This window comes from Vulpes vulpes, chromosome 9 (genome assembly GCF_048418805.1).
Source record: "Vulpes vulpes isolate BD-2025 chromosome 9, VulVul3, whole genome shotgun sequence".
In the NCBI taxonomy this organism is placed as follows: Eukaryota; Metazoa; Chordata; class Mammalia; order Carnivora; family Canidae; genus Vulpes; species Vulpes vulpes.
This window is the reverse complement of record NC_132788.1, coordinates 27,786,942-27,811,962: the sequence shown is the minus strand read 5'-3', so window position 1 is coordinate 27,811,962 and position 25,021 is coordinate 27,786,942. Positions and strand designations below refer to the sequence as shown.

Sequence of the window (25,021 nt, the reverse complement as noted above, 5' to 3'; positions counted from 1 at the left end):
AATACAGCATAGATGAAAATTTTCCAGCCAAACTTTTTAGCCAGTGCCAACAATGTCCACAGAGAAAATTTAAATTGAATTAATTTTTATTACTACTTATTTAACACAAGTTTAATGTCTTAGACAGGAAAGAATTTATAGAATCTGTGCTTTATTGCACTGGATACAAAATTGAAATTTAGTTATGTTGATATAGTGCAATTCGTGGGAAATGAGAGACGATGTTCTCTGGAATACATGAAGATTCTCAGTGATTGTTGCAAGGAATCACAAAAGAGATCTTTGGTCCAAAGAAGATATCTCTGAAAGAAAATAGGACATCAGTTAAATTCAGCTGAAAACTAAGGTATCTATCTATTAGTCTTTACTGGATTAAAAATGGGCAATGATTTCCAGGATTTCAGATTACTATTCTTTTTAAGTAATAAAGTACAAGAGAATGAGTGGCAGAACTTGCCACAGGAACAACAAAGACCAAGAAGGTAATCAAGTCTCCTACTTTCCTCCCATTTGCCATTGATATTATACTATCATTTATCCGTAAAGAAAAGGAAAAATTAAATGATTTCAAAACCTTATTATCATACCAAAAATATTATTTCTCTGATATGGGTGGGGGTGGGCCATGGAGTTTAAATCTGCAGATAAGAAACAAAAGGTTAAAAAATTGTTAGAAAGTCAATAAATTTCTAAATTTTATAGGGAAAGGACAAATGTTACGCTATTTAACTCTACTGTTGTTGAAAAGATCACATAAGGTAAAGTATAAAAATGCATGAAAATAATATAAAATTGTATCATGATTATGGCTCATTAGAAATATACTTAGTATGTAAAGTACAACCTATGTGTAGTTTACACTACTATAGCATATATTTGAAAGTTGCTAAGAGAGTAAATACTAAAAGTTCTCATCACAAGGAGAAAAAATTTTTGATAACTATATGAAGTGATGAATGTTAACTAAATTTATTATGGTAATCATTTTGTAATATATGTCTATCAAGTTATGCAGTACACCTTAAACTTATACAGTGCTATATGTCAATTATATTTCAATAAAAATGAAAAGAATATAAGGTGGCAAATTAGAATTTGTGTTTAAAGAGGCAAAAACAGGAAAAATACTTAACAAGGTAAATCTGTTGGTACTAGGGGAAAGGTAACCAAAATCAGATAGAAATTCCTTTTGTGTATCCAGACTTCTATTCTTATCCATTATACAGATGGTAACAAAATTGTATCATAAATACAAATACTTTTCAATAAATTGGTTTCTAGTCTTAGAATTACAAAAAAGCAACATGGTATTTTAATATTAAATAGCATTTCATTTATGTAGTCTGAGAAATATTGTCATTTTAATGAAATCAGTTAACTCAGGGGTTTTGTTTTATTTTGTTTTTTGGGTTTTGTTTTTTAAGATTTTATCCATTTGTCAGAGAGAGCATATGCAAGGGGAGCTGCAGGCAGAGGCAGAGGGAGAGGGAGAAGCAGGCTTCCCACTGAGTGGGGAGCTGATGTGGGGCTCCATCTGAGAACCTGGAATCATGACCCGAGCCAAAGGCAGATGCTTAACCAACTAAGCCACCCAGGTGCCCCACTTAACTCAAGTTCTTAATACCATTTAGTACAAATTATTCTCAAACTTTATCATGAATCAGAATCACCTATAGGACTTGTAAAGCCATAATTGCTATGCCTCACCTCCAGCCTCCTTGATTCAGTAGGTCTTGTAGAGGGCTCAAGGATGGATATGCATTTTTAACAAGAACTAGGTGATATTGAAGCTGCTACTCTGGGAACCATACGTTAAAAACCAACTGCCTTGGTAGAAAAAAATGTCTGGTCCAAACTAGAAGACCTGGATTTTAGTTTCAGTGCTGATATTAACTAGTTGTCTGGAATGGTGCTAGTCATTTTACCTCTCTGCATCTTTCCTTGATAAGATGATTATATCTATCCTTTCTCACAGGTTTCTTAGGAAAATGAAAATATGATGACATATGTTGAAAATAATTTGAAAGAGCAAATTTCAGTATGAAATAGCCAAGATCATAGTATTTGAGGCTTTTCAGTTACCAGAGGAAGATGATTTTAAAAGCAAGAGTCAAAAATTTACTGATTTATCTGCCATTGTGTTATACTTAAGATGCATCTATTTTCCAAGACAGTAGATAATTTTTATTTAGTTCATTTCTGGTTAACTCATATGTAGAGCTAGAAAGTTTTTCTTTGACCATTACCAGTTTTCTGTCCAATTAATTAGTTGGTCCCGTTCACTAGTTTCTTTTATCTAAAGCCTCTTATTAGTTTTCAAATTGATTTAAAAACTTTGACGTTAACCTCTCCTATTGGCAGATTTTTTGTGGTAAAACTCAGGGAATTTAGAATTTAATATATTGGAGTGCTATTAATTTTCTGGATTTTTAAAAAGAGATTTTATTTGTTTATTCATGAGAGACACAGAGAGAGAGAGAGGCAGAGGCATAGACACAGGGAGAAGCAGACTCCCTGCAGGGAACCTGATGTGGGACTCGATCCCAGGAACCCAGGATCATGTCTGGAGCTGAAGGCAGATGTTAAACCACTGAGCCACCCAGGCATCCCTAATTTTCTGGATTACATTTAGTTTTATTAAAATCTGCCAAACTCTGTTTCTTAAATGAAAACATTCATTTTCATACGTAATAGATGAATCTAGAAAATAGCTGGAATTTAAGTAGGATTTTACTTAAAAAGGGTGATTAATTTCAGCAAACACATTATAAAGTTGTCTTTTAAAAGAGTTGTTATGAAAAAAAAGAGTTGTTATGCATACATTTCATAGCCATATACTTCATGATTATATTTCCTTACTTTGGGCAGCAGAGCAATTCACGGAAGTTACAGTAACAGATCATCTCACATCCCTTCCCATCCCAGAAGTGATCCTGGATGTTTACATCCATCTTCGTCAGATCAGCTACTCCCTCTGGAAGGTTGTGACAGTTGCGATCTTTTAGTGTCTTTCTGTAGCAAGAGAGGCGACTGGCAGGCATGGCTTGGACTCCTAGCAGCAAAGTTAGCCCAATGGTGAAGGCAAATACTATAAATTTCATTTTGGTTTTTGCCCTGAAATAGAAGAAAAAGTAAAATGTATCAGTGTGTTTTTGTTTTAAAGATGGAATTCATTTGAATATAAAGTTCTGTAGCATTCTTATAAATACTTGGATAGAAAGATTGGGAGTTGATCTTTTTCTATTCTCTTCTTTGTATTTCTCAAAGTGTAATTTTATGACTATTGACAATAAAAATCATTAGAATAATGATTTAGAATAATTGTTAAAAACAAAATGTCTGGGTTCCACAATGAAATATTAAATAAGAAATGCTGGAGGTCAGGGGGAGGTTAGAGCCAGAATCTGCATTTTTAAGTACCCAGAGTAATTTTTAATTTTTGGTACATTCAGTAGAGGAGAACTGTGTGTTTTTTTTTTTTAAGATTTTATTTATTTTTTCATGAGAGACAAAAGAGAGGCAGAAACATAAGCAAAGGGAGAAGCAGGCTCCATGCATGGAACCCAACGTGGGAATCTATCCTGGGATCCCAGGATCACACCCTGAGCTGAAGACAGATGTTCAACCACTGAGCCACCCAAGCATCCCAAGAACTGTTTTTTAAGGTGGTAAAACTCAAGTGAACTTCTAGAATCATCATCAAGTTCAGGGGTTCTTGACTTGCATAGCCTAGGAATAATATTGTCAAAGAACTTGAATTCTACCCTGACAGGAACAAAAACCTATCCTGATACTGAGAAATAATATGCATATGTTTATAGTTCAATTAAGTTTTAAAAACCTACCAGAATTACCTGGAGGCTCATTTTTGTTGCAAATTTTTATCCCATGTAGATTACTTCATCTTAGCCTCATTGAAAAGAGAGGCTTGAATTTCCCCTAATAAGCATTTAGCCTGTTCTTAAACACCTACCATGCTGGGGAGCTCATTATTGACTAAGTCAATATATTCCACTGATGCAATTCTAATGTTTCCCTTACTGTAAAATATTTTTCTATAGCTTCTATCAACCAGTCTCAGTTTGAGCTCTTAGGGTCATACCAAGCAAGTGTTTTTCTCTGCCAGGAGAGAATTCTTCAAATATAGTATTTGCATAAAACTGTGGTATATTCATCATCTGTTTTTTTTTTCTTTTTTTCTTCATCTATTTAATCAGGCTTCTTTGGCTTTCATGTTAGGCATGAAAAGAATGGAGGCTATTGTAGTAAAGGAAAACTAGCAGAATGGTGGAGAAATCAGAATCAGAATCCACAGCCATTCAGATTTCATCTTGTTGACAGATAAGAGGAGCTTTCCTACCAAGGAGTATTAAAGAGAGGGGAAAACATATAAGTATATTGTACTTTGAAAAAAACAATGTTGAAAGGAAATTTTTTTAGTTTTCAGTGACTAGATGCATCTCAAAGGTGAATTAATATAGGTGAGATTATGGATTTATTAAAAGGACAATTATTTTAGAGTAGCTTTTAGTTTACAATAAAATTGGAAGGAAGGTATGGATTTCCCATATACTCTTTGCCCTCACAAATGCATAGTCTCCCAGATATCAACATTGCTCACCAGAACCATACTTTTTTTTTTTTTTACTAAGGATAAACCTACATGGCACATCATAATTTCCCAAAGGCCATAATTTAACTTAGAGTTCATGCTTGGTGTTGTCCATTCTTTAGGTTGGACAAATGTATAATGGTATTTATCTATCATTATAATATCATATAAAGTATGATATTTTCACTTCCCTAAAAATTCTCTGTTATCTACCTATACATCTCTCCCTCCTTAACTTCTGGCAATGTTTTTTATTGTCTACAGTTTTACCTTTTTATTTATTTATTTATTCATTCATTCATTCATTCATTCATTCATGAAAGACACACAGAGAGAGGCAGAGATACAGGCAGAGGGAGAAGCAGGCCCCATGCAGGGAGCCCGACGTGGGTCTCAGGGAACTCCAGGATCACGCCCTGGGCCAAAGGCAGGTGCTAAACCGCTGAGCTACCCAGGGATCCCCCTATGTAGCCTTTTCAGATTGGCTTCTTTCACTTAGTAAAATGCATGTAACTTTCCTCCATGTCTTTTCATGTCTTGACAGCTCATTTCTTTTAGCACTAAATAATAATGTCTGGATGTACCACAGCTTATCCATTTATCTACTCTAGGACATCTTGGTTGCTTCCAATTTTTGGCAATTATGAATAAAGCTGCTGTAAATATCCATGGACCAGTTTTTGTATTGTATGGTCGTAAGTTTTCAACTTCTGTGAATAAACACCAGTGAGCACAATTGCTGAATGATATGGTAAGAGTGTGTTTAGTTTTATAAGAAACTGTTAATTGTACTTCAAAGTGACTGTATCATTTCGCATATCCACCAGCAACGTATGAGAGTTCCCTTTGTTCCATAACCTCAGCAGTATTTGGTGTTGTCACTGTTTTGAATTTTGGCCATTCTAATAGGTGTGTAGTGATATCTCATTGTTGTTTTAATTTGCATTTCCTTGATGATATATGACGACATGATGGAGTATCTTTTCATATATATATTTGCCATCTGTATATCTTCTTTGGCGAAGTGTCTGTTAAAGTCTTTTGCCTATTTTTAAAATCAGGTTGGTTGTTTTCTTATTGTTAAGTTTTAAGTTTTTTTGTATATTTTGGTTAACAGTCCTGTATCAGATGTGTCTTTGCAAATATTTTCTCCCACTTGTGGCTTATCTTCTAATTGCCTTGACATTTTCTTTCACAGAGAAATTTTAACTATAAATAAAGCTAGAGTTTAGCTTATCAATTATTTCTTTCAGAGATCATATCTTTGGTGTTGTATCTAAAAAAGGCATCATATCCAAGGTCATCTAGGGTTTTTTCCTATGTTATCTTCTAGGAGTTTTATGGGTGTACGATTTACTTTTAGGTCTATGATCCATTTTTAAAAATATATTTTATTTATTTATTCATGAGAGACACAGAGAGAGGGAGAGAAGCAGACTCCATGCAAGGAGCCCGACTTGATCCCAGGACTCCAGGATCATGCCCCGGGCCGAAGGCAGTCACTAAACCGCTGAGCCACCCAGGGATCCCTATGATCCATTTTTAATTAAGTTTTGTGAAGGGTGTAGTGTCTGTGTTTAGATTCATTTTGTTGCACGTGGATGTGCAGTTGTCCCAGCACCATTAGTTGAAGACACTATTTTTGCCCATTGTATTGCTTTTGTTCCTTTGTCAAAGATCTGTTGATTATATTTTTGGGATTATTTTTCTGAGCTCTGTTCTGTTCCATTAACCTATTTGCCTATTCTTTTATAGGTATCACACTGTCTTGATTACTGTAGTTTTATGGTAAATCTTGAAATCAAGTAGCATCAGTCTTCTAATTTTATTCTCCTTCATTATTGTGTTGGTTATTCTGGGTCTTTTTCCTTTCCATATAAACTTTAGAATCACTTTGTCAATATCCACAAAATAACTTGCTGTGATTTTGATTAGGATTTCATTCAGTCCGTAGGTCGAGATGGGAAAAATTAACATGTTGACAATGTTGAGTCTCCCTATCCATGAACATGGAATATCTCTTCATTTATTTAGTTCCTTGATTTTATTCAATAGAGTTTTATAGTTTTTCTCATATACATCTTGTATGTATTCTGCCAGATTTATACCTAAATATTTTATTTTGGGGGGTTGCTATTGTGTTTTAAGTTTCAAATTCCACTTATTCATTGTTAGTATGTTGGAAAGCAATTGATGCTTGTGTATTTACCTTGTTTCCTACAACTTTGCTATAATCACTTATTAGTTCCATAAGTTTTTTTGTCGATTTTTTGGAATTTTTCTGCATAGGTAATCATGTTGTCTGCAAAGATAGTATTATATCTTCTTTCTTCCTTTATATACTTTTTATTTCCTTTTCTTGTCTTACTGTATTAGCAACGACTTTCAGTATGATATTGAAAAAGTGTGGGGAAAGGGTACATTCTTGCCTTGTTCCTGATCTCAGTAGGAAAGATTTGAATTTCTCACCATTAAGGATGTTAACCGTAGGTTTTTTGTAAATGGTCTTTATCAAGTTGAGAATGTTCCCCTCTATTTCTAGTTTATTGAGAGCTTTTATCATGTATGCATGTTAGGTTTTCTCAAATGGTTTTTCTGCATCTGTTGATCTGATCATGTGATTTTTCTTTTTTAGTCTACTGATGTGATAGATTACATTAATTAATTTTCAAACACTGAACCAGCATTGCATGTCTAAGTCACACTTGACTGTGGTATATCATTCTTTTCATACTTGTTTTGATTCAGTTTGCTAATATTTTATTAAGGATCTTTGTAGCTATGTTCATGAGATACATTGGTTTATAGCTTTCCTTTCCTGTAATGTCATTGTCTGGTTTTGATATTACAGTAATTCTGGCCTCATAAAATGAGTTAGAAAGTATTCTCTTTGCTTCTATCCTCTGAAAGAGATCGACGAGAATTGGTTTAATTTCTTCTTCAAATATTTTACTGGGGAGCCCATTTGAGCCTGGTGCTTTCTTTTTGGGGAGATTATTATTAACTCAATTTCTTTAATAGATATAGATCTATTTAGATTGTGTGAATTTTGGCAAATTGTGTCTTGCAAGGAACTGATTCACTAATGAAGTTTAAAAGATTTATTGGCATAGAGTTGTTCATAGTATTGCTTTATTATCCTTTCTATTTCCATGGGATCTGTAGTGATGTTCCTCTTTCATTTCTGATATAATAATTTGTGTCCTCTTTCTTTTCTTAGTTTACTTGGCTAGAAGTTTATTGATTTTTTAAATCTTTTTAAAGAACTGGCTCTTGGTTTCATTGATTTTTCTCTATCGATTTCCTGATTTTAATTTCATTCATTTCTGCTCTAATTGTTTTTTTTATTAGACATTGATTTTTATTTTCTTTTTGTTGTGAAAAACTTCAAATATATACAAAAATAGAGATAATGGTTTAATGAACCTCAATATACTCATCTGCAAGCTTCAATTATTATCACCCCATGGCCTCCCTTGTTTCACTTATACCTGCACTTTTTTTTCTTCCTCAGTTTTGATTACTCTGAAGCAAATTCTAGTCATCTCAACTTATCCACAAATATTTCAGTATATTTCATTAAAGGTAATGACTTTTAAAAATCATACACACACACACAAAAATAAAATAAAAATAAAAATAAATAAAAATCATAACACATGGGACGCCTGGGTGGCTCAGCGGTTGAGCATCTGCCTTCAGCCCAGGGAGTGATCCTAGAGACCTGGGATTGAGTCCCACATTGGGCTCCCTGCATGGAGCCTGTTCCTTCCTCTGCCTATGTCTCTGCCTCTCTCTCTTTGTCTCTCATGAATAAATAAATAAAATATTTTTTAAAAAATTAAAAATAACAAATAAATACAAAAATAAAAATCATAACACAATACTCTTTAGCATAACAAAAAATTTAATAATTTCTTCGTATAACTAAAAAGCCCTTCATTGTTTAAGTGTTCCACTTGAATTCCTAATTTTCTCCTTTTATTTTTTGATTGAAGTATAGTTGACATATCATATTAGTTTCACTTTAGTGATCAACATAGTGATTCAGCCATTATGTATATTATGAAATGCTAGCCATGATAAATGTAGTTACCATCTGTCATTATACAAAATTACTACAATATTGTTGACTATACTTTCTATGCTGTATTTTTCATCCTTATAACTTATTTACTTTATAACCAGAAACATGTACCTCCAAATCCCTTCCACCTATTTTGCCTATTCCCTAAATAGGCAACCCTTCCCTCTGGCAACCACTAATTCTCTATGTTTATGAATATTGTTCCTCTTTTTTGTTTTTGTTTTGTTTGTGTTTTAGGTTCCAAATAAAAATGAAATTATGTGACATTTATCTTTCTCTGACTTTTTTTCACTTATCTGTTCTAATTTTCTTTAAAGATTTTATTTATTTACTTGAAAGAGAGCACAGAGGGAGAGGGAGAGGCAGGCTCCCCGCTGAGCAGAAAGCCCGATGAGATGTGGGGCTCAATCCCAGGACCCAGGATCACAACCTGAGCCCAAGGGAGATGCTTAATAGACTGAGCCAGCAGGCACTTCTAATTCTTATTATTTTGTTTTTCTGCTTACTTTGAAGCAAATTGAATTTGCTCTAATCCCAAGGTGGAAACTAAGGTGATTGATTTTAGATCTCTCTTCTTTTCTAATATTTACATTTAATGCATTCATAAATTTCCCTCTAAGCACTGCTTTTGCTACATCCCACACATTTTGATAAGTTTTCCTTTTTATTTAGTTCAAAGTATTCTAAAAGTTCTCTTGAAATTTCTTTTTAGCTCCTATGCATTATTTAGAGTTGTGTTAATCTCCACCTATTTGGGGATTTCCCAGTTATCTTTATGTTATTGATTCTTAGCTTAATTTCGTTATGGTCTGAGAGGAGAAATTATATGATTTTTATTCTTTTGAATTTGTTAATTGTGTTTTATGGCCCAGAATATGATCTGTCTTGGTGAATGTTCTGTGTGAATTTGAGAAGAATGTGTATTCTGCTATTATTGGGTTAAGTAGTCCATAGATGTCAATTATATCTAATTCATTGGTGGTGTTTTGAGTTCTACTATGTCCTTACTAATTTTCTGCCTGTAGGATTTGTTCCATTTCAATAGAGAATTCATCTATTTTCCCTCACAATCCTATTTGTTTTACCTAATGCAGTTTGATGCTCTTTTGTTAGGTACATACCTGTTAAAAATTGTTATGTCTTATTGGAAAATTAACTCCTTTATCATTATGTAATATCCTACTCTATTCTTGATAACTTTCTTTTGATATTGGCTCCAAAATTAGCATAAGAAAAGAAAAATAAGAAATCTATTTCACTTTATATTTTTTCAGATTTGGTAGAGCAAGACAGTGTTGTATTACATCACAATCTAATATATAGACATATGAAAATGTCTTCCAATAAATTTTTACAGATCATAGTTTAAATTTTACATTAAAAAATATAGTTCTCTGAGGTGCTCTCGTTCTCAATTGCTTCAGATTAGGATCTTCTTTATACCCATTAGGTGGTTTTTTTTTTTTTTAAAGTCACATTTCTTGACTTTTTTTTTTTCAGATTAATCTTCAAAGAAGGTTCATTAGAGCTTCTGTTCACTGAACATTTACTATGTGGCAGAAATCTCCACAACCGTTAAGTTTTAAACCATATATTGACCATTACCACAATCAAGATAATGAACCTATCTGTTATCCCTAAGTTTCCTAATGCCCTTAAGTAATTCATCACTCTTACTCCTCCCTTCCCTTCACTCTTATACAGACAACAAATTATCTACTATCACCAGAGATAAATTTGCATTTTCTACAGTTTTGTATAAGCAGAATCATAAAATATGTGCTCTTTTTATCTGACTTCTTTCACTCAGCATACTTCTTTTGAGATTTATACGTGTCAATGCAGGTATCAATAGCTGACTTCTTTTTATTGCTGAGAAGTATTACATTATATAAATGATAGATCATTTATCCATTTGCCTGTTGATGGACATTTGAGTTGTTCTAAGTTTTGGGCTATTGTAAAAAGAGCTGTTTTGAATATTTGTGTATGAGTCTTTGTAAGGTTATAGTTTTAGTTACTCTTGAACAAATACCTAGAAGTAGAATAGCTGGGTTGTATGATAGGAGTATGTTTTACTTTACAAGAAATTGCCAAATTGTTTTTCAAAGGTGATTGTATCATTTTACATTCCCACTGACAGTGTATAAAAATGTTCTAGTTTCTCTACATTCTCTCCAACACTTGGTATGGTCAGTCTTTAACTTTTGGCCATTCTAGTGTCTTACTGTGGTTTTGTATTGCATTTCCTTAATAATTAATGGTGTTGAGTCCCTTTTCATGTACTTATTTGTCATCTGTATGTCTTGTTTGGTGAACAACCTGTTCAAATCTTTTGCTCTGTTTTAAAAATTAGGTGGTTTTCCTGAGTTTTGAGAGTCCTTTACATATTCTGGATACAAGTGCTTTATCAGATATATACTTCCTAAATATTTACTCTTTACCTATGGCTTTCCTTATCACCTTCTTAACAATGGTCTTCAAAGAGCAAAAATTCTTAAAATTGATGAAGTCTGATTTATCAATTTTTTTCTTGAATAAAATATGCTTCCATTGTCATATTTAAGAAATCATTGCCTTACCCAAGGTCACAAAGATTTTCTCTTATGTTTTCTTATACTGGTTTATAATTTTAGGTTTCCCATTTAGTTCTGTGATCTATATTAGTTTATTTTTTATTTTAATGAGTGGTGTGGTTGAAATTCTTTCTGTATTTTTATGGTTGTTCATAGTTTCAGTACCATATTTGAAAAGATTGTTGTTTCTCCACTGAGTTGCCTTTGCATCTTTGTGAAATATCAGTTTTTGGGGTGCCTGGGTGGCTGAGTTGGTTAAGTGTGTGCCTTTGGCTCAGGTCATGATCCCAGAGTCCTAGGACTGAGCCCTGCATCAGACTCCCTGTTCAACGAGGAGTCTGTTTCTCCCTCTCCTTCTGCTCCTCTGACCTGCTAGTGCTCTCTCTCTCTTTTGTCTCTCAAATTAATAAATAAAATCTTTTAAAAATATCAGTTTTCAATATAGCTGTGACTGTTTCTTTTGCTGTGCAAAAGCTTCTTATCTTGATGAAGTCTCAATAGTTCGTTTTTGCTTTTGTTTCTCTTGCCTTCATGGATGTATCTTGCAAGAAGTTACTGTGGCCAAGTTCAAAAAGGGTGTTGCCTGTGTTCTCCTCTAGGATTTTGATGGAATCTTGTCTCACATTTAGATCTTTCATCCATTTTGAGTTTATCTTTGTGTATGGTGGAAGAGAGTGGTCTAGTTTCATTCTTCTGCATGTGGGTGTCCAATTTTCCCAGCACCATATATTGAAGAGACTGTCTTTTTTCCAGTGGATAGTCTTTCCTCCTTTGTCGAATATTAGTTGACCATAAAGTTGAGGGTCCACTTCTGGATTCACTATTCTGTTCCATTGATCTATGTGTCTGTTTTTGTGCCAGTACCACACTGTCTTGATGACCACAGCTTTGTAGTACAACCTGAAATCTGGCATTCCTTTTTATTGTTTAATTTTAATTTTTATGGATGAATGGAAGATGTGGTTTGTGTATGCAATGGAATATTTCTCAGCCATTGGAAATGACAGATACCCACTATTTGCTTCCACGTGGAGGGACCTGGAGGGTATTGTGCTGAGTGAGATGGGTCAATCGGAGGAGGACGGACATTGTATGGTCTCATTCATTTGGGGAATATGGAGATTAGTGAATGGGAATAAAGGGAAAGGAGAAAAAATGAGTGAAAATATCAGTAAGGGTGACAGAACATGAGACACCTAACTCTGGGAAACAAACAAGGGGTAGTGGAAGGGGAGGTGGGTGTGGGTGTGGGGTTGGGGTGACTGGGTGATGGGCAATGAGGCGGGCACTTGGTGGGATGAGCACTGGGTGTTATGCTATGTGTTGGCAAATTGAACTCCAATAAATTTTTTTTTAAAAATTAATAAACAATAAAAAGGATTGAGGAAAATAAATGAAAAGACAATAAAGAAATAAAGAACAAAGTAAAGAAATATATATAGCTGTGAGCCTGTTTTGGACTCTATTCTTTTCCATTGATCTTTTAATTTATCTTTACACCAATACTATAGTTTTGATTACTGTCACTTTATAACAATTCTTAGAATCAGGTAGAATTAGCCCTGAAACTTTCTTCTTTCACAAAATTGTTTTGACAATTATAGGTCTTTTGCATTCCTGTATTAGTTGTATTATCAGCTTCTCAATTTCTACAGAAAAAGCCTTCTGAAATTTTAATTGAGATTGCATTGAACCTATAGATAAATTTGGAGGATACTGGCATTTTAATAATATTGGATCTTCTGACCCTGAATAAATTTTTCCATACTTTTATTTTTATTCATTTGTGGTTTTAGATTTCAAATGTGTTCCTTTAAGTAGTCTATTGTTTGGTCTTGCTTTTTTATCCAAACTGACAATCTCTTCCTTTTAAGTGGAATATTTAGACCATTTACATTTCATGTGATTATTGCCATCATTAAGTTTAAATCTATCAACTTGCATTTTGTGTTCTGTTTGATCTATTCTCTGTTCCTTTTTTCCTCTTTTATATGTGCTCTTTTGGATTAATCGAACATCTTTTTGTGATTTCATTTTAGTTCCTTTGTTGGCTCATAGCTATAATCCTTCATTTTGTTATTTTAGTGGTTGCCTTAAGATTAATAGTGTATATACTTTAACTTATCATTTCCCTTCAAATGACATGTGTCACTTTACCTATAGTATAAAAACTTTAAGGGACGCCTGGTGGCTCAGTGGTTGAATGTCTGCCTTCAGCTTAGGGCATGATCCTGGAGTCCCAGGATCGAGTCCCACATCAGGATCCCTGCAGGAAGCCTGCTTCTCTCTCTCCCCTCTGCCTTTCTCTCTCTCTGTCTCTCATGAATAAATAAATAAAATCTTAAAAAAAAAACCTTTAAAATAGTATACTTCCATTTCTCTCCTCCCATGCTTTATACTATCGTTGTTATATACCTAATGTATATGCTAAAAACCCAGAATATGTTATTATTGTTGCATAAACAATTGTATTTTAGAGAATTAAGTAATAAGGAAAAAAATCTTATACTTTATCTATGTAGTTTTCATTTCTAGTGCTGTGTTCATTTTAATGAACGCCACCAGGCGTTTCCATCTGATACCATTTTCCTTATGCCTGAAGGATGTCCTTTAATATTCTTATAGTGTAGGTTTTCTAGTGGTTAATTCTTTAAATTTTTATATGTCTGTAACAGTTTTTACTTTATTTTTTTGAATATTTATTTTATTTATTTATGATAGACACACACACACACAGAGGCAGAGACACAGGCAGAGGGAGAAGCAGGCTCCATGCAGGGAGCCAGATGTGGGACTCGATCCCAGGTCTCCAGGATCGTGCCCTGGGCCAAAGGCAGGCGCCAAACCGCTGAGCCACCCAGGGATCCCCCCAGTTTTTACTTTACATTTGTTTTTGAAAGATATTTCTTCAGGTTATAAAATGGTAGTTTGACAGTTTAGGATTTTTTTCAGCACCTTAATGACGTATCTGCTTTAATGTCCTTTACTGCTCTTACTGACATCTGTATCAATTCTGGGTTGGTTTTAATTGATTGATTTTTCTAGTTATATGTTATGTTTTCCTGCTTTTTTTGTATACCTGGTAATCCCTGATTAGATTTCAGATAGTTTAAATTTTGCCTTGTTGGGTGCTGGATATTTTTGTATTCTTATAAATATTCTTGTGCTTTGTTCTGGGATGTAATTAAGTTTCTTGGAAACAGTTTGATTCTTTCAGAACTTGCTTTTATGATTTGCTAGATGGTTCTAACTCATTCTAGGACTAATTATTCCTCACTAGTGAGGCCATGCCTTCCTTCCAGTGGCCAATGAATTACAAGTTTTTTCAACTTATCTTTGTAAGTATTTCTGACTTTTTGTGAGTGCCAGACACTGTTTTCTAATCCTTTCAGATTTTTCCCCCTGACCATAGATAGTTTCCTCATTTGCATGTACAAGTTAGTTTTCGGAATACTTCAGTGGGGCCCTCTGTAGACATCCAGCATTCTCTATGTATCTTTCTTCTCTTTAGTAGTCTTTTCTGCTTTAGTCTCTCTGACTCTCAGCTCCATTTTCTCAATTCAAGGAATCTGCTGGACTCTGTGTGTTCCCTCTCCTTTTATTTTATTTTTTTCAGCCTGGAAATTCCCTCAAGGCAATAGACCAGGGAAATTATACTTCATATGTTTCCCATCTTTCATAGGAAGATGTCCTCCCTTGCTTGAAATCCAGTGTTTTGACAGAGGTTGTTTCATGTTTTGTTTAGGTGGGTTTTTTTGTTGTTTCAGAGGAGTGAGTAAACCTAGTTCTTTTTACTCCATCTTAGGTGAAGCAAAGCATTCTATACTACTATTACTATTTGCATCTATTTTTGGAGGAATATGAAGGCAGATATACAAATTTTAGAGATTCTAAAAGTGAGCTCTGTGGTACTTTGATAATTTTAATACTAAAGCCAACTTCTCAGAACTATGTTTTTCCCTTCCACATCCTTTCCCAAATTGAATTAGGGTTGCTTTGACTACCACCTCTTGGATAGGGTAAGAGCTATTGGGTCCCAAAGTACAACAAATAAGACCTATTATGGTTTGCTCAAGGAGCCATTTAGTCTGCCATTCCTACTTCTGGAATGAGGCTTTAGTATTTTGATCTAGTTAGGCTGCTGAAAAATAACCTGAAATCATTCTTTAATCCTCAGGCCCAAATTTTCAAATGCTACTTCTGGTGACTTAGAATTCCTCTGCCCATACCACGACCAAGCTGGCAAGAGTAGGCAAGAGTATTCAGGAGAAGAGTGGCCAGTATTGGGGAAGTGACGGAGTCAAAGAATAGTACTGATGTAGGACTCGCTGATTAAGTAAGTAATTAGAGAGAGAGAAACAGGAGCAAGCTGATTTAATTTGGTTCAATGTAAGAGACATTTTTTAGTATTTCCTTTATGCGAGGCACTGTCCTAATTACCAGTAGTACAAAGGAATTAAGAAAAATACTAATAACTAAACTTATCCTCTTCCAATCACTCCAATTACTTCAATTAAAGCTAAAGTCATTGCAATGGCCTTCATATGCAACCTGGCTTCCTGTTATCTCTCTGAAAATATCTACCTTTCCGCTTTTTCATTCTGTTCTAGCTAATCCTCAAAAATATTAGACACATTCTTACCTTAGGGCCTTTGCCATAGTTAATTCCTCTGCTTGGAAAGCTCTTCCAACAGATTAACTATGTGTCTACCTCCTTTACCTTCTTCAAGTTTTTGTTCACCTTGCTCCTCACTAAGATCTATTCTATTTAAAACTGTATCCCAGGGTGGCTCAGTCAGTTAAGCATCTGCCTTCAGCTCAGGTCATGATCTCCAGGTCCTGGAATCCATCCCTGCATCAAGGTCCCTGCTCACCAGCAGGGAATCTGCCTCTTCCTCTGCCCTTCATCCTTGCTTGTTGCTTGTGCTCTCACTCTCTCTCTCTCTCCCCTCTCTTTCATAAATAAATAAATAAATAAATAAATAAAATCTTTAAGAAAAACTATTTCCCCTCACATATTCTCAATCTGCCTTAGTTGCTCTACTTTTCCATGGCATTTATGAACCTCTAAACTGTTAAAAAATATTTTTATTATGTCTCCCAGGGCTTGAATGTAAGTTCAAGGAAGGCAGGGTTTTGTCTGATGTGCATCCCAAGCTCCTGAAACAATGCCCAGCATGTAATTGAAAGAATAAATAGTATACCCTAATCTAGATGCTTATATATAGGCAAGAAAGGAGGAATTTCTCAGCTTGTTAAACTCAATATTTAATGGCACAGAACTATTATGGATAGTGAACTGTCAAATTTTAAAATTTGGGTGTCATCAAGTACTATTGTTTTGATTAAATTGATTTTTTCTGAATAGTCTGACTTTAAAATGTACTTCCTAATTTGTTTTATTTTCCTTTTTTATCAAGACTATCATATCCAGTCAGCTCATACCTGACTTAAAAATATATATATTTATAGAGATTCCTAGGTGGCTCAATCAGTTAAGCATCTGACTTGATTTCAGCTCAGGTCATGATCTCAGGGTCCTGAAATCAAGCCCTGGGTTAGGCTCTGCACTCAGTAAAGCATCTGCTTGAGATTCTCTCTCTTGCTCTCTCTCTCACTGTCTAAAATGAATAAATAAATTTTACATTTAATATAATAAATATATATTTATATGTGTATACATTTATCAGAAGATTCAACAACAACAAAAAACCCTCCCCTTTTCTCTAAGCTCCCTTACCAGATTACTCTCCATCAAAAAACTGGGTGGAAGGAGAGGGGTGAGAGAGGGTTGTAAATTCTTTGTAAGCTTTTTACCAATTGTGTTTGAAGAATTTTTCTATATTAGTCATTAGCATTTTTCATATATGTTAAGTTTTGGTCTCCCTAGTTTTTTTGTTTTTTACTATGCTATCATGTTGTTCTTATTTTTAGTAATCTAGCTTAATTTTGTCTAATTATTGTGGCTTTTGAAAAAAGTCATCCATTTACTAAACTTGGGATCTTACTGCCCTTTACATATTTCCTGCATATAAGCATAATTTGTTCCTGAGTTCATTTCATGACTGTTAACCGCTTAAGCTTTCTTTCCATTAGATGATTCTAATTATAGCAAGAAAACTGATTGGATTTTTTTAAATAGTTAAAAAAAAAGGAATAATAGTGTAAAACATAGAAAATGCAGAGAAGAATAGATAGAATAAAATACAATTAGTTTCCATGTAGAGATAAGGGTTGTTAGCATTTTGGTGTGTTTCTTTCAGTATGCATAGGGGAGAGCATTAAGGAGAAATTGAGATGGCAAGGGACAGAACACTGGGAAACTAACATTTGTGGACTGCGCAGAAGAAAAGTCAGAGAAATATACCAGTGAAGGGAATTGAGAAGGAAGTAGAGGGTCATAAGATAATGAGAAAAGGGGAAAAGGGTAAGTGAGTGGAGAGCTGAGGACAAACTCATGACAAAGATTGGTATTTACTAAGGTATAGTCCTCAGAGTGTCTCTACACCCTGCTATATAAAAGCAGATAAATTCAAAATCCATATACCATCACTTCCTGACCTCTTTTATAGTCCTGTGTCTCTACGTACATGATATTGATACTCAAATGATATTTAACATTGTTAAAATATAAAATTGTCAGATAAAATACAGGATACTGAGCTGAATTTGTATTTCAGATAAATAATAGATAATTTATAATATAAACATGTCCTAAATATAACATAATTTCTATCTCTTGGCTTTAATTTTGATAATTTATATTTTGTTAAAAATAGCTCATCTGACTCATTTAAAAATATATTACAATAAAGATATATAGAGTATTTTCTTTTTTTTTTTAATTAATTTTTATTGGTGTTCAATTTACCAACATACAGAAAAACACCCAGTGCTCATCCCGTCAAGTGTCCACCTCAGTGCCCGTCACCCATTCCCCTCCAACACCCGCCCTCCTCCCCTTCCACCACCCCTAGTTCGTTTCCCCGAGTTAGGAGTCTTTATGTTCTGTCTCCCTTCCTGATATTTCCCAACATTTCTTTTCCCTTCCTTTATATTCCCTTTCACTATTATTCATATTCCCCAATGAATGAGAACATACACTGTTTGTCCTTCTCCGATTGACTTATTTGACTCAGCATAATACCCTCCAGTTCCATCCACGTTGAAGCAAATGGTGGGTATTTGTCGTTTCTAATTGCTGAGTAATATTCCATTGTATACATAAACCACATCTTCTTTATCCATTCATCTTTCGATGGACACCGAGGCTCCTTCCAGATATAGAGTATTTTCTTATAATTAAATAGAAATCTTCCTTCCCTCATTAGGATTTTTATAGGTACTGCCTCTTTGGAAGGAATGCTCTTTACTTGTCTAGCTTATTCTTGACTTTCAGTTATCAATTTAAATTCATTTTTTAAAGCCTTTCTCTGACCATCCAATCTAATATAGTTTCAACTAGATTCTTTCATAGTGACCTTTTTTTCCCCTAATGCTATTTATCACATTTTAAATTATATGAGTTTACTCATTTTATGTCTATCATTCCCTTAAGACAGAAAGCTCCATGGAGGCAGTCTATTTTGTTCACTACCACATACCCACTGGCTAATACAATGCATGGCCCACATACATAGTATTACATGAATGATTCTCTGAAAACCCTTTTTTTTAATCCTGAGGAAGAGCCTACAGTGGTTTCATGGTATCTAAAAGATGGCAAACTTCCAAGGGCTAATCCTAAGGCCTTCTTCCTTCCACTTCCCCTCCACATCTATCACTCTTTATTCTTAGCTAGTAAAAAGACCAGTCGGGCAGCCCAGGTGGCTTAGCGGTTTAGCGCTGCCTTCAGCCCCGGGTGTGATCCTGGAGACCCAGGATGGAGTCCCATGTCAGGCTCCCTGCATGGAGCCTGCTTCTCCCTCTGCCTGTGTCTCTGCCTCCCTCTCTCTCTCTGTGTCTCTCATGAATAAATAAATAAAATCTTAAATAAAAAAAAAGGCCAGTCATCTCTTCAATCCTATGTGTATCTTTTGCTTGTTGTCACCTTTATGTTAATTTCTGACCAAACCATGTACTGAGGACAAACCTCAAACTCATCTCTTCTAAGAAGCCTTCCCAGATCCACCCATACCACTCTAATACCTCATTTGTTCTATGTACCTATAGCACTCATGTACAATCCATTCATTAAGAACTGTGAATTTCCTATCTTTTTAATTTTAGCCATTCTAACTGATGTAAAATTGTATCTCATTAGGGCTTTGATTTGTATTTCCCTGATGACAAGTGATGTTGAGCATGTTTATTCATGTGTCTGTTGGCCATTTGTATGTCTTCTTTGGGGAAATGTCTCTTCATGTCTTCTACCCATTTCTTGACCGGATTATTCATTTATTGGGTTTGATGTAGATATAGATTTTGATACTAGTCATTTATCTCATATGTCATTTGGCGAGGATGTAGAGAAAGGGAAACCCTCTTACAATGTTGGTGGGAATGCAAGCTGGTACAGCTACTCTGGAAAACAGTGTGGAGGTTCCTCAAGAAGTTAAAAATAGGTGATCCCTGGGTGGCTCAGTAGTTTAGCACCTGCCTTCAGCCCAGGGCGTGATTCTGGAATCCTGGGATCGAGTCCCACATCAGGCTTCCTGCATGGAGACTGCTTCTCCCTCTGCCTGTGTCTCTGCCTCTCTCTCTCTCTCTGCATCTCTCATGAATAAATAAATAAAATCTTTTTTTAAAATAAAAAAGAAGTTAAAAATAGAGCTATCCGATGACCCAGCAATGGCACTACTGGATATTTACTGCAAAGATACAAATATAGTCATCCAAATGGGCTCCTGAACCCCAATGTTCATAGCAGAAATGTCCACAATAGCCAAACTGTGGAAGGAGCCACGATATCCTTCTACAGATAAATGGATAAAGAAGATGTGGGGTGTGTGTGTGTGTGTGTGTGTGTGTGTGTGTATATAATGGAATATTATTCAACCATCAGAAAAGATGAATACCTACCATTTACATCAACATGGATGGAACTGGAGGGTATTATGCTAAGTTAAATAAGTCAATTGGAGAAAGACAATTATCATATGGTTTCACTCATATGCAGAATGTAAGAGATAGTACAGAGGACCATAAGGGAAGGGAGGGAAAACTGAATGGGAAAAAATCAGAGAGGGGGACAAACCATGAGAGAATCTTACCTCTGGGAAACAAACTGAGGGTTGCTGAAGGGGAGGTGGGTGGGAGGATGGGTAACTGTGTGGTGGACATTAAGGAGGGCATGTGATGTGATGAGCACTGGGTGTTATACACAACTGATGAATTATTGAAAACTACACCTGGATAACTAATGATTTGACTAAATAATACCTTGTCATTGTCAGCTTTTTTCATAAGCCAGTTAGTGAGGGAGAATATGGCTATAGTTGGGAGCGGGAGACTCATTGAAAGGCATTTGACCATTGAGTAAATTGGTTGTTCTGTGTATTTACCTAGAACCAGGAAGGAATATATGGAATCATCATAAAGGGCCTTCCAGAACTTGATTAAAAGCTTTGATTTTATTGAATATGTTAGAAAACCATTTGCATATTTTGATAGAACACTCACGTGATTTAGGTCTTAAAAATAATCCCTGATTGCTTTACCAAGATGTGTTGTGGTGGGACAAAATTGGACGAAAAAGACTTTTGGTGAAAGTTGATGGAAGATATGAGGCAAAAGGGAAAGAATCAAGGATGACCCTTAGGCTTTTGATCTAAGTGATGCCGACATTTGTTGAGCTGAGGAATAATTAGATGGAATCAATGTGGGGAAATTTTAAGAGTAAATTTTCAGACAAGTTAAGATTGAAATGCCTATTGGGTGTCTAAGTGAAGATATTGAGTAGGCAGTGTGTCTGAAGGTTAGGGCTAGAAATAAAAAATTGAGAGTCATCAGGATGTTTATGGATCATATTTATAGCTATGAGACTGGCAGGGTAGTGAGTATAGAGTAAGAAAAGAGGTAAAAGACTGAGACCTGGGGCAAGTCAATATTCAGAGGACTGGAAGAGGAGATGCCAGCATCATGAAGGCAAGGACTATAACTTCTACTTCTTTTGCATCTCTCAGAGTACCTACTTCAATACTGGGCTCACAGTAAATGTTCCAAAAATATTCACTGAAAGAATGAACAAATAAATTGCTGGAAAAGAAAGTGGGTATGTTGCCATACCATGTACCTCTTCTGAATATGTCCACACCAGAGCACAAAATAGTGCTTCTGTCACAGTCTCAGTCACATACTAGGATGGAAAGTTCCACACCTGGCAAGCATTTACTGGCAGTTTTTTTTTTAACACTTTATAAATTACATGTTTGAACTGAAGTTTTCTCTTCTTTTACTTGAGTGCAGATAAATAGCTCTAATTTTTATTTAGCAAGTGGAAAAATGTCTCAAGCAGTATGTTCCTATGTTACATGATTATTTTTTTTCACTAGAGGACACCAACCTTAATCCTTGGCAATCCATTAAGACTGTATATTTTCAAGTGCCAACAAGAGTGAAATGACTTTGGCAAATATGAAACAAACTGCTCTATTTTTTTTCTATTTCAGTTGAAGTACATGCACTTAAAATTCCTCCTGGAGTACATCCAAATTACAAAAGAAAACAAAACTAAAAACTGAATATAAAAAAAAAATAAAAACTGAATATCTAAAGAAATAAGCAAGAGATCCTTATAGATAGTTATGTATTGGTTTTTAAATTCAAATTTATGTAATTAATTTTGTTCCTAGCACTATATGGTACCATTCATATCCCAGTAGGGGAATAATTTTTAAAAGATCAATGCAGAAGATATAGAGTCATGAGCAAAATATTCCAATTAAGCAGCAAATCATTTCCACCGTCATAAAATAGGGAATTGCAAATTTTGATTGTATGAGAATATTTGCCATGAGAAAGCTTTTGAATGGGTGAGTTAAATGAAGACTTAAAAAGAAAAATCATCCCGCTTAATGGCCAAAACTAACAGGGCTATGCAGTTTCAGTGTTCAGAGATTTATGGTGCAATGCTCATACAGGCAACTGATGTCAATTCTGGGAACTGGTATTAAAAGCAGTGGAATGAAATAGAGTTGATGAATTAGAAAGGGCAGTCCATTTTCAGATTTGTTTCAAAACACAGCAAAAAAGAAGCAAAGGCTTCAAAAACAAATGAAAATTCCAACCCAGAACTTGACATTTAAAATATCAAAAATTATAGTTGAAAGAGATTAACATTGCTGTCTAGCTTGTGATGTTTCCCATTTATCTTTCTTGGATGATAAAAAAAAAACCTGTTATTTAAAAAAATCTCTCTTATCAATTGTGTTAGAAGAGGTTCGTGGTAGAATGAGCCCTGAAGTGGAATTCTTAAAGTGCATATTAAAGAAGAGATGGTAAGAGAAAATGGGTACGTCTTTCAAACATCATTAAATGAGACATGATCAGCCCAGGTACCCAAGAGACTTTCATCAATGGAAAATGAAGTTTACATCCTTCCTGAAAGTAATCTTTCTTCAGATAATGCATTCAGAAAATGCTATAAGATGATATTATTCAGTCTTGGATTTTTCTACTTGTTTTCCTGGCTACAATAGATCATCATCACTGGAGAAAAGGACCAGCATTTGGGAGAGCTTTTCCCAGCCTGCATAACCAAGTTAAGGAATCTTAAAGAGGAATTTTTGTAAGCCTGAAAGGGAAAAAGTGTTCCCTTTATCTTAGCAGTACAGACACCATAGTGTGTTCTATGGTGGGGACACCAAAGATGAATTCTGTACAATTCCTTCTTTGTATCACACATTTATACCAATTTTTTTTTTTTAGGAGTCGGGATTTTAAAAGCAAAAAAACAAAACAAAACAAACAAAAAAAAACCCCCACAAAAAAATGTGCTGCTTAGACATTGCAGTTAACTTCACATAGAGTAGGTAATATAGAGATATAGCTACTGCATTAAAAGACTAAACTTATATACTGCATTATTCTTACATGGTTCCGAGAGGTGGAATAATAAGGTCCTGTTATGTGGGATCAGATTCAGAGTGGACATGGGCATTAATTAGGAGTAACAGTGAGAGAGCTGTCTCTTTTTAAACCTATGATTAAATGACTCTCCCAGTTAAGGAATATACATTTTCTAGTCCCTTTTAATCTGATTATTTTCTTTTATCTTTGGAAGCATCATCTTTTTTCAAAGTATATCCATCTCCTTAGAGAAGCTCTCTCTCTGACTTTCTCTTCTGACTCAACATATAAATACATTTTTGCTCTAATCTGTAGCAATAATTTGGAGTAGAATAAGTGACACAAAATGATATTTAAGAAAAAAAAATACATACCCTTTCTTCTCCGTTCCTTTTGGTCTTCTTGGCAGAGGAATTTTCTTAAATGCTCCAATTCACTGGGTGAGTTTGGGCAAAAGGAGAAAAAAGGAGGTGCTAAAAGGAGGTTCCTTACAAATAAACCTTTGTCTGCCTTGTCTCTTGCCTGGAATTGACAGACTCACTGCTCCAGCCAGAACTGGGGGAGGAGGAGAGTAAAAGAGAGACAGGGCTGCAAGAACTGACTCCCTTTGAGTCTTCCAAACCAGGCAAGGATGAACTGAACAGCTTCTTTACAGAGGGAAATAACTAGTCTATACAAGAACCTCAGGGAGGCAGACTCTGAGAGCAATAAAATGTAAAACCCGAGGAATTTAAAAAGAACACAGAGTAATTTTAACCTTAGAAGTGTGTGTGTGTGTGTGTGTGTGTGTGTGTGTGTGTGTGACAGAGACAGAGCAGGGAAAGAGGGAGAGAGGAAGGAGAGAAGGAGGAAGAGAAATGGCTAATGTGATTTAAGCAAACAGCTGAGCACCTTTTCCTTTTTTCAGTTTCTTTGTGTTTTTTTTTTCACTAAGTTTCCTCACCATCTAGATCTCTCATTATAACATTTTGGTTGAATATATGTTCAAACTCTCCAAATCCTCACCTAAAGAGTCATTACCAGTCAATGGAAAGTAAAAAAATAAAATAACTAAAAAAGAAATTTATGCCTCAAATAAAGGCACAAATGGAATTTCAACTCTGTTTTGAGCAAACTGCACTGGAATTCTAGGATCTGTTAACTATACTTTAACTGTTGGCTAATTTTTAAAATTCAATTTGGAGTAATGTTGCAGGAGTTGGAAAATTAGACTAGGTATTATCTAGACAAAGAATGGAAGGAAAAGCATTCTAGGTTGTATAAAGAAAGGCATGAAAGTGAATGAGAGGGTAACAACTTTGAAGATTACAGGTAGTTTAGTGTATCTGGATTTAGGGGTTCCAGGGGATAAAATTAGAGGACTAGAAAGAAGGAAGTTGATGAAGTACCTCCTATGCTACACTGAAAATTTTGGATTTTATCCTGAAAGTGAATGGAAAGATGATGAAAAATATTAAAAAGGATGAAGCATTTGACTTCAGTGTGAAAGAAGGAGGATGTGGGAGGAAGGAAGCTAGAGACAGAAGAGGGGCTCTTGTAGTAACTCAGAAGAGAAGATAGGAAAAAAAGCTGAAATTATTTGGTGACCAAATAAGTTTTTATATTTAGGGTAGAGGCAGTTGAAAGAAGGGGAAGAGACTTTATTAACTTTCAGAGACTTGGAGCATTGAATGGATAATGCATTATTCTTCTAGGGAAAAGAATACAAAAGGAAGAATAGTTTTGGCAGAACAGGAG

General features: G+C 34.9%; 1 protein-coding gene across 1 annotated transcript; it reads right to left on the bottom strand.

The window, feature by feature from the left end:
- Positions 1-68: 68 nt before the first annotated feature.
- SCRG1 (stimulator of chondrogenesis 1) lies at positions 69-23,784 on the bottom strand. The gene is made up of 3 exons (XM_026017554.2): positions 23,659-23,784; positions 2,860-3,114; positions 69-302 (listed from the first exon to the last, which is right to left on the bottom strand). Exons 2-3 carry the CDS (start codon positions 3,099-3,101, stop codon positions 248-250), a joined length of 297 nt encoding a protein of 98 aa, XP_025873339.1. The 5' UTR covers positions 3,102-3,114; positions 23,659-23,784; the 3' UTR covers positions 69-247.
- Positions 23,785-25,021: the final 1,237 nt, after the last annotated feature.

Coding starts and splice junctions, on each gene's coding strand:
- SCRG1 (XM_026017554.2), bottom strand. CDS start 3,101: ATGAAATTTATAGTATTTGCCTTCACCATTGGGCTAACTTTGCTGCTA. Junction 303..2,859: donor GAATTGCTCTGCTGCCCAAA/GTAAGGAAATAT, acceptor ATTTTCTTTCAG/AGATATCTTCTTTGGACCAA.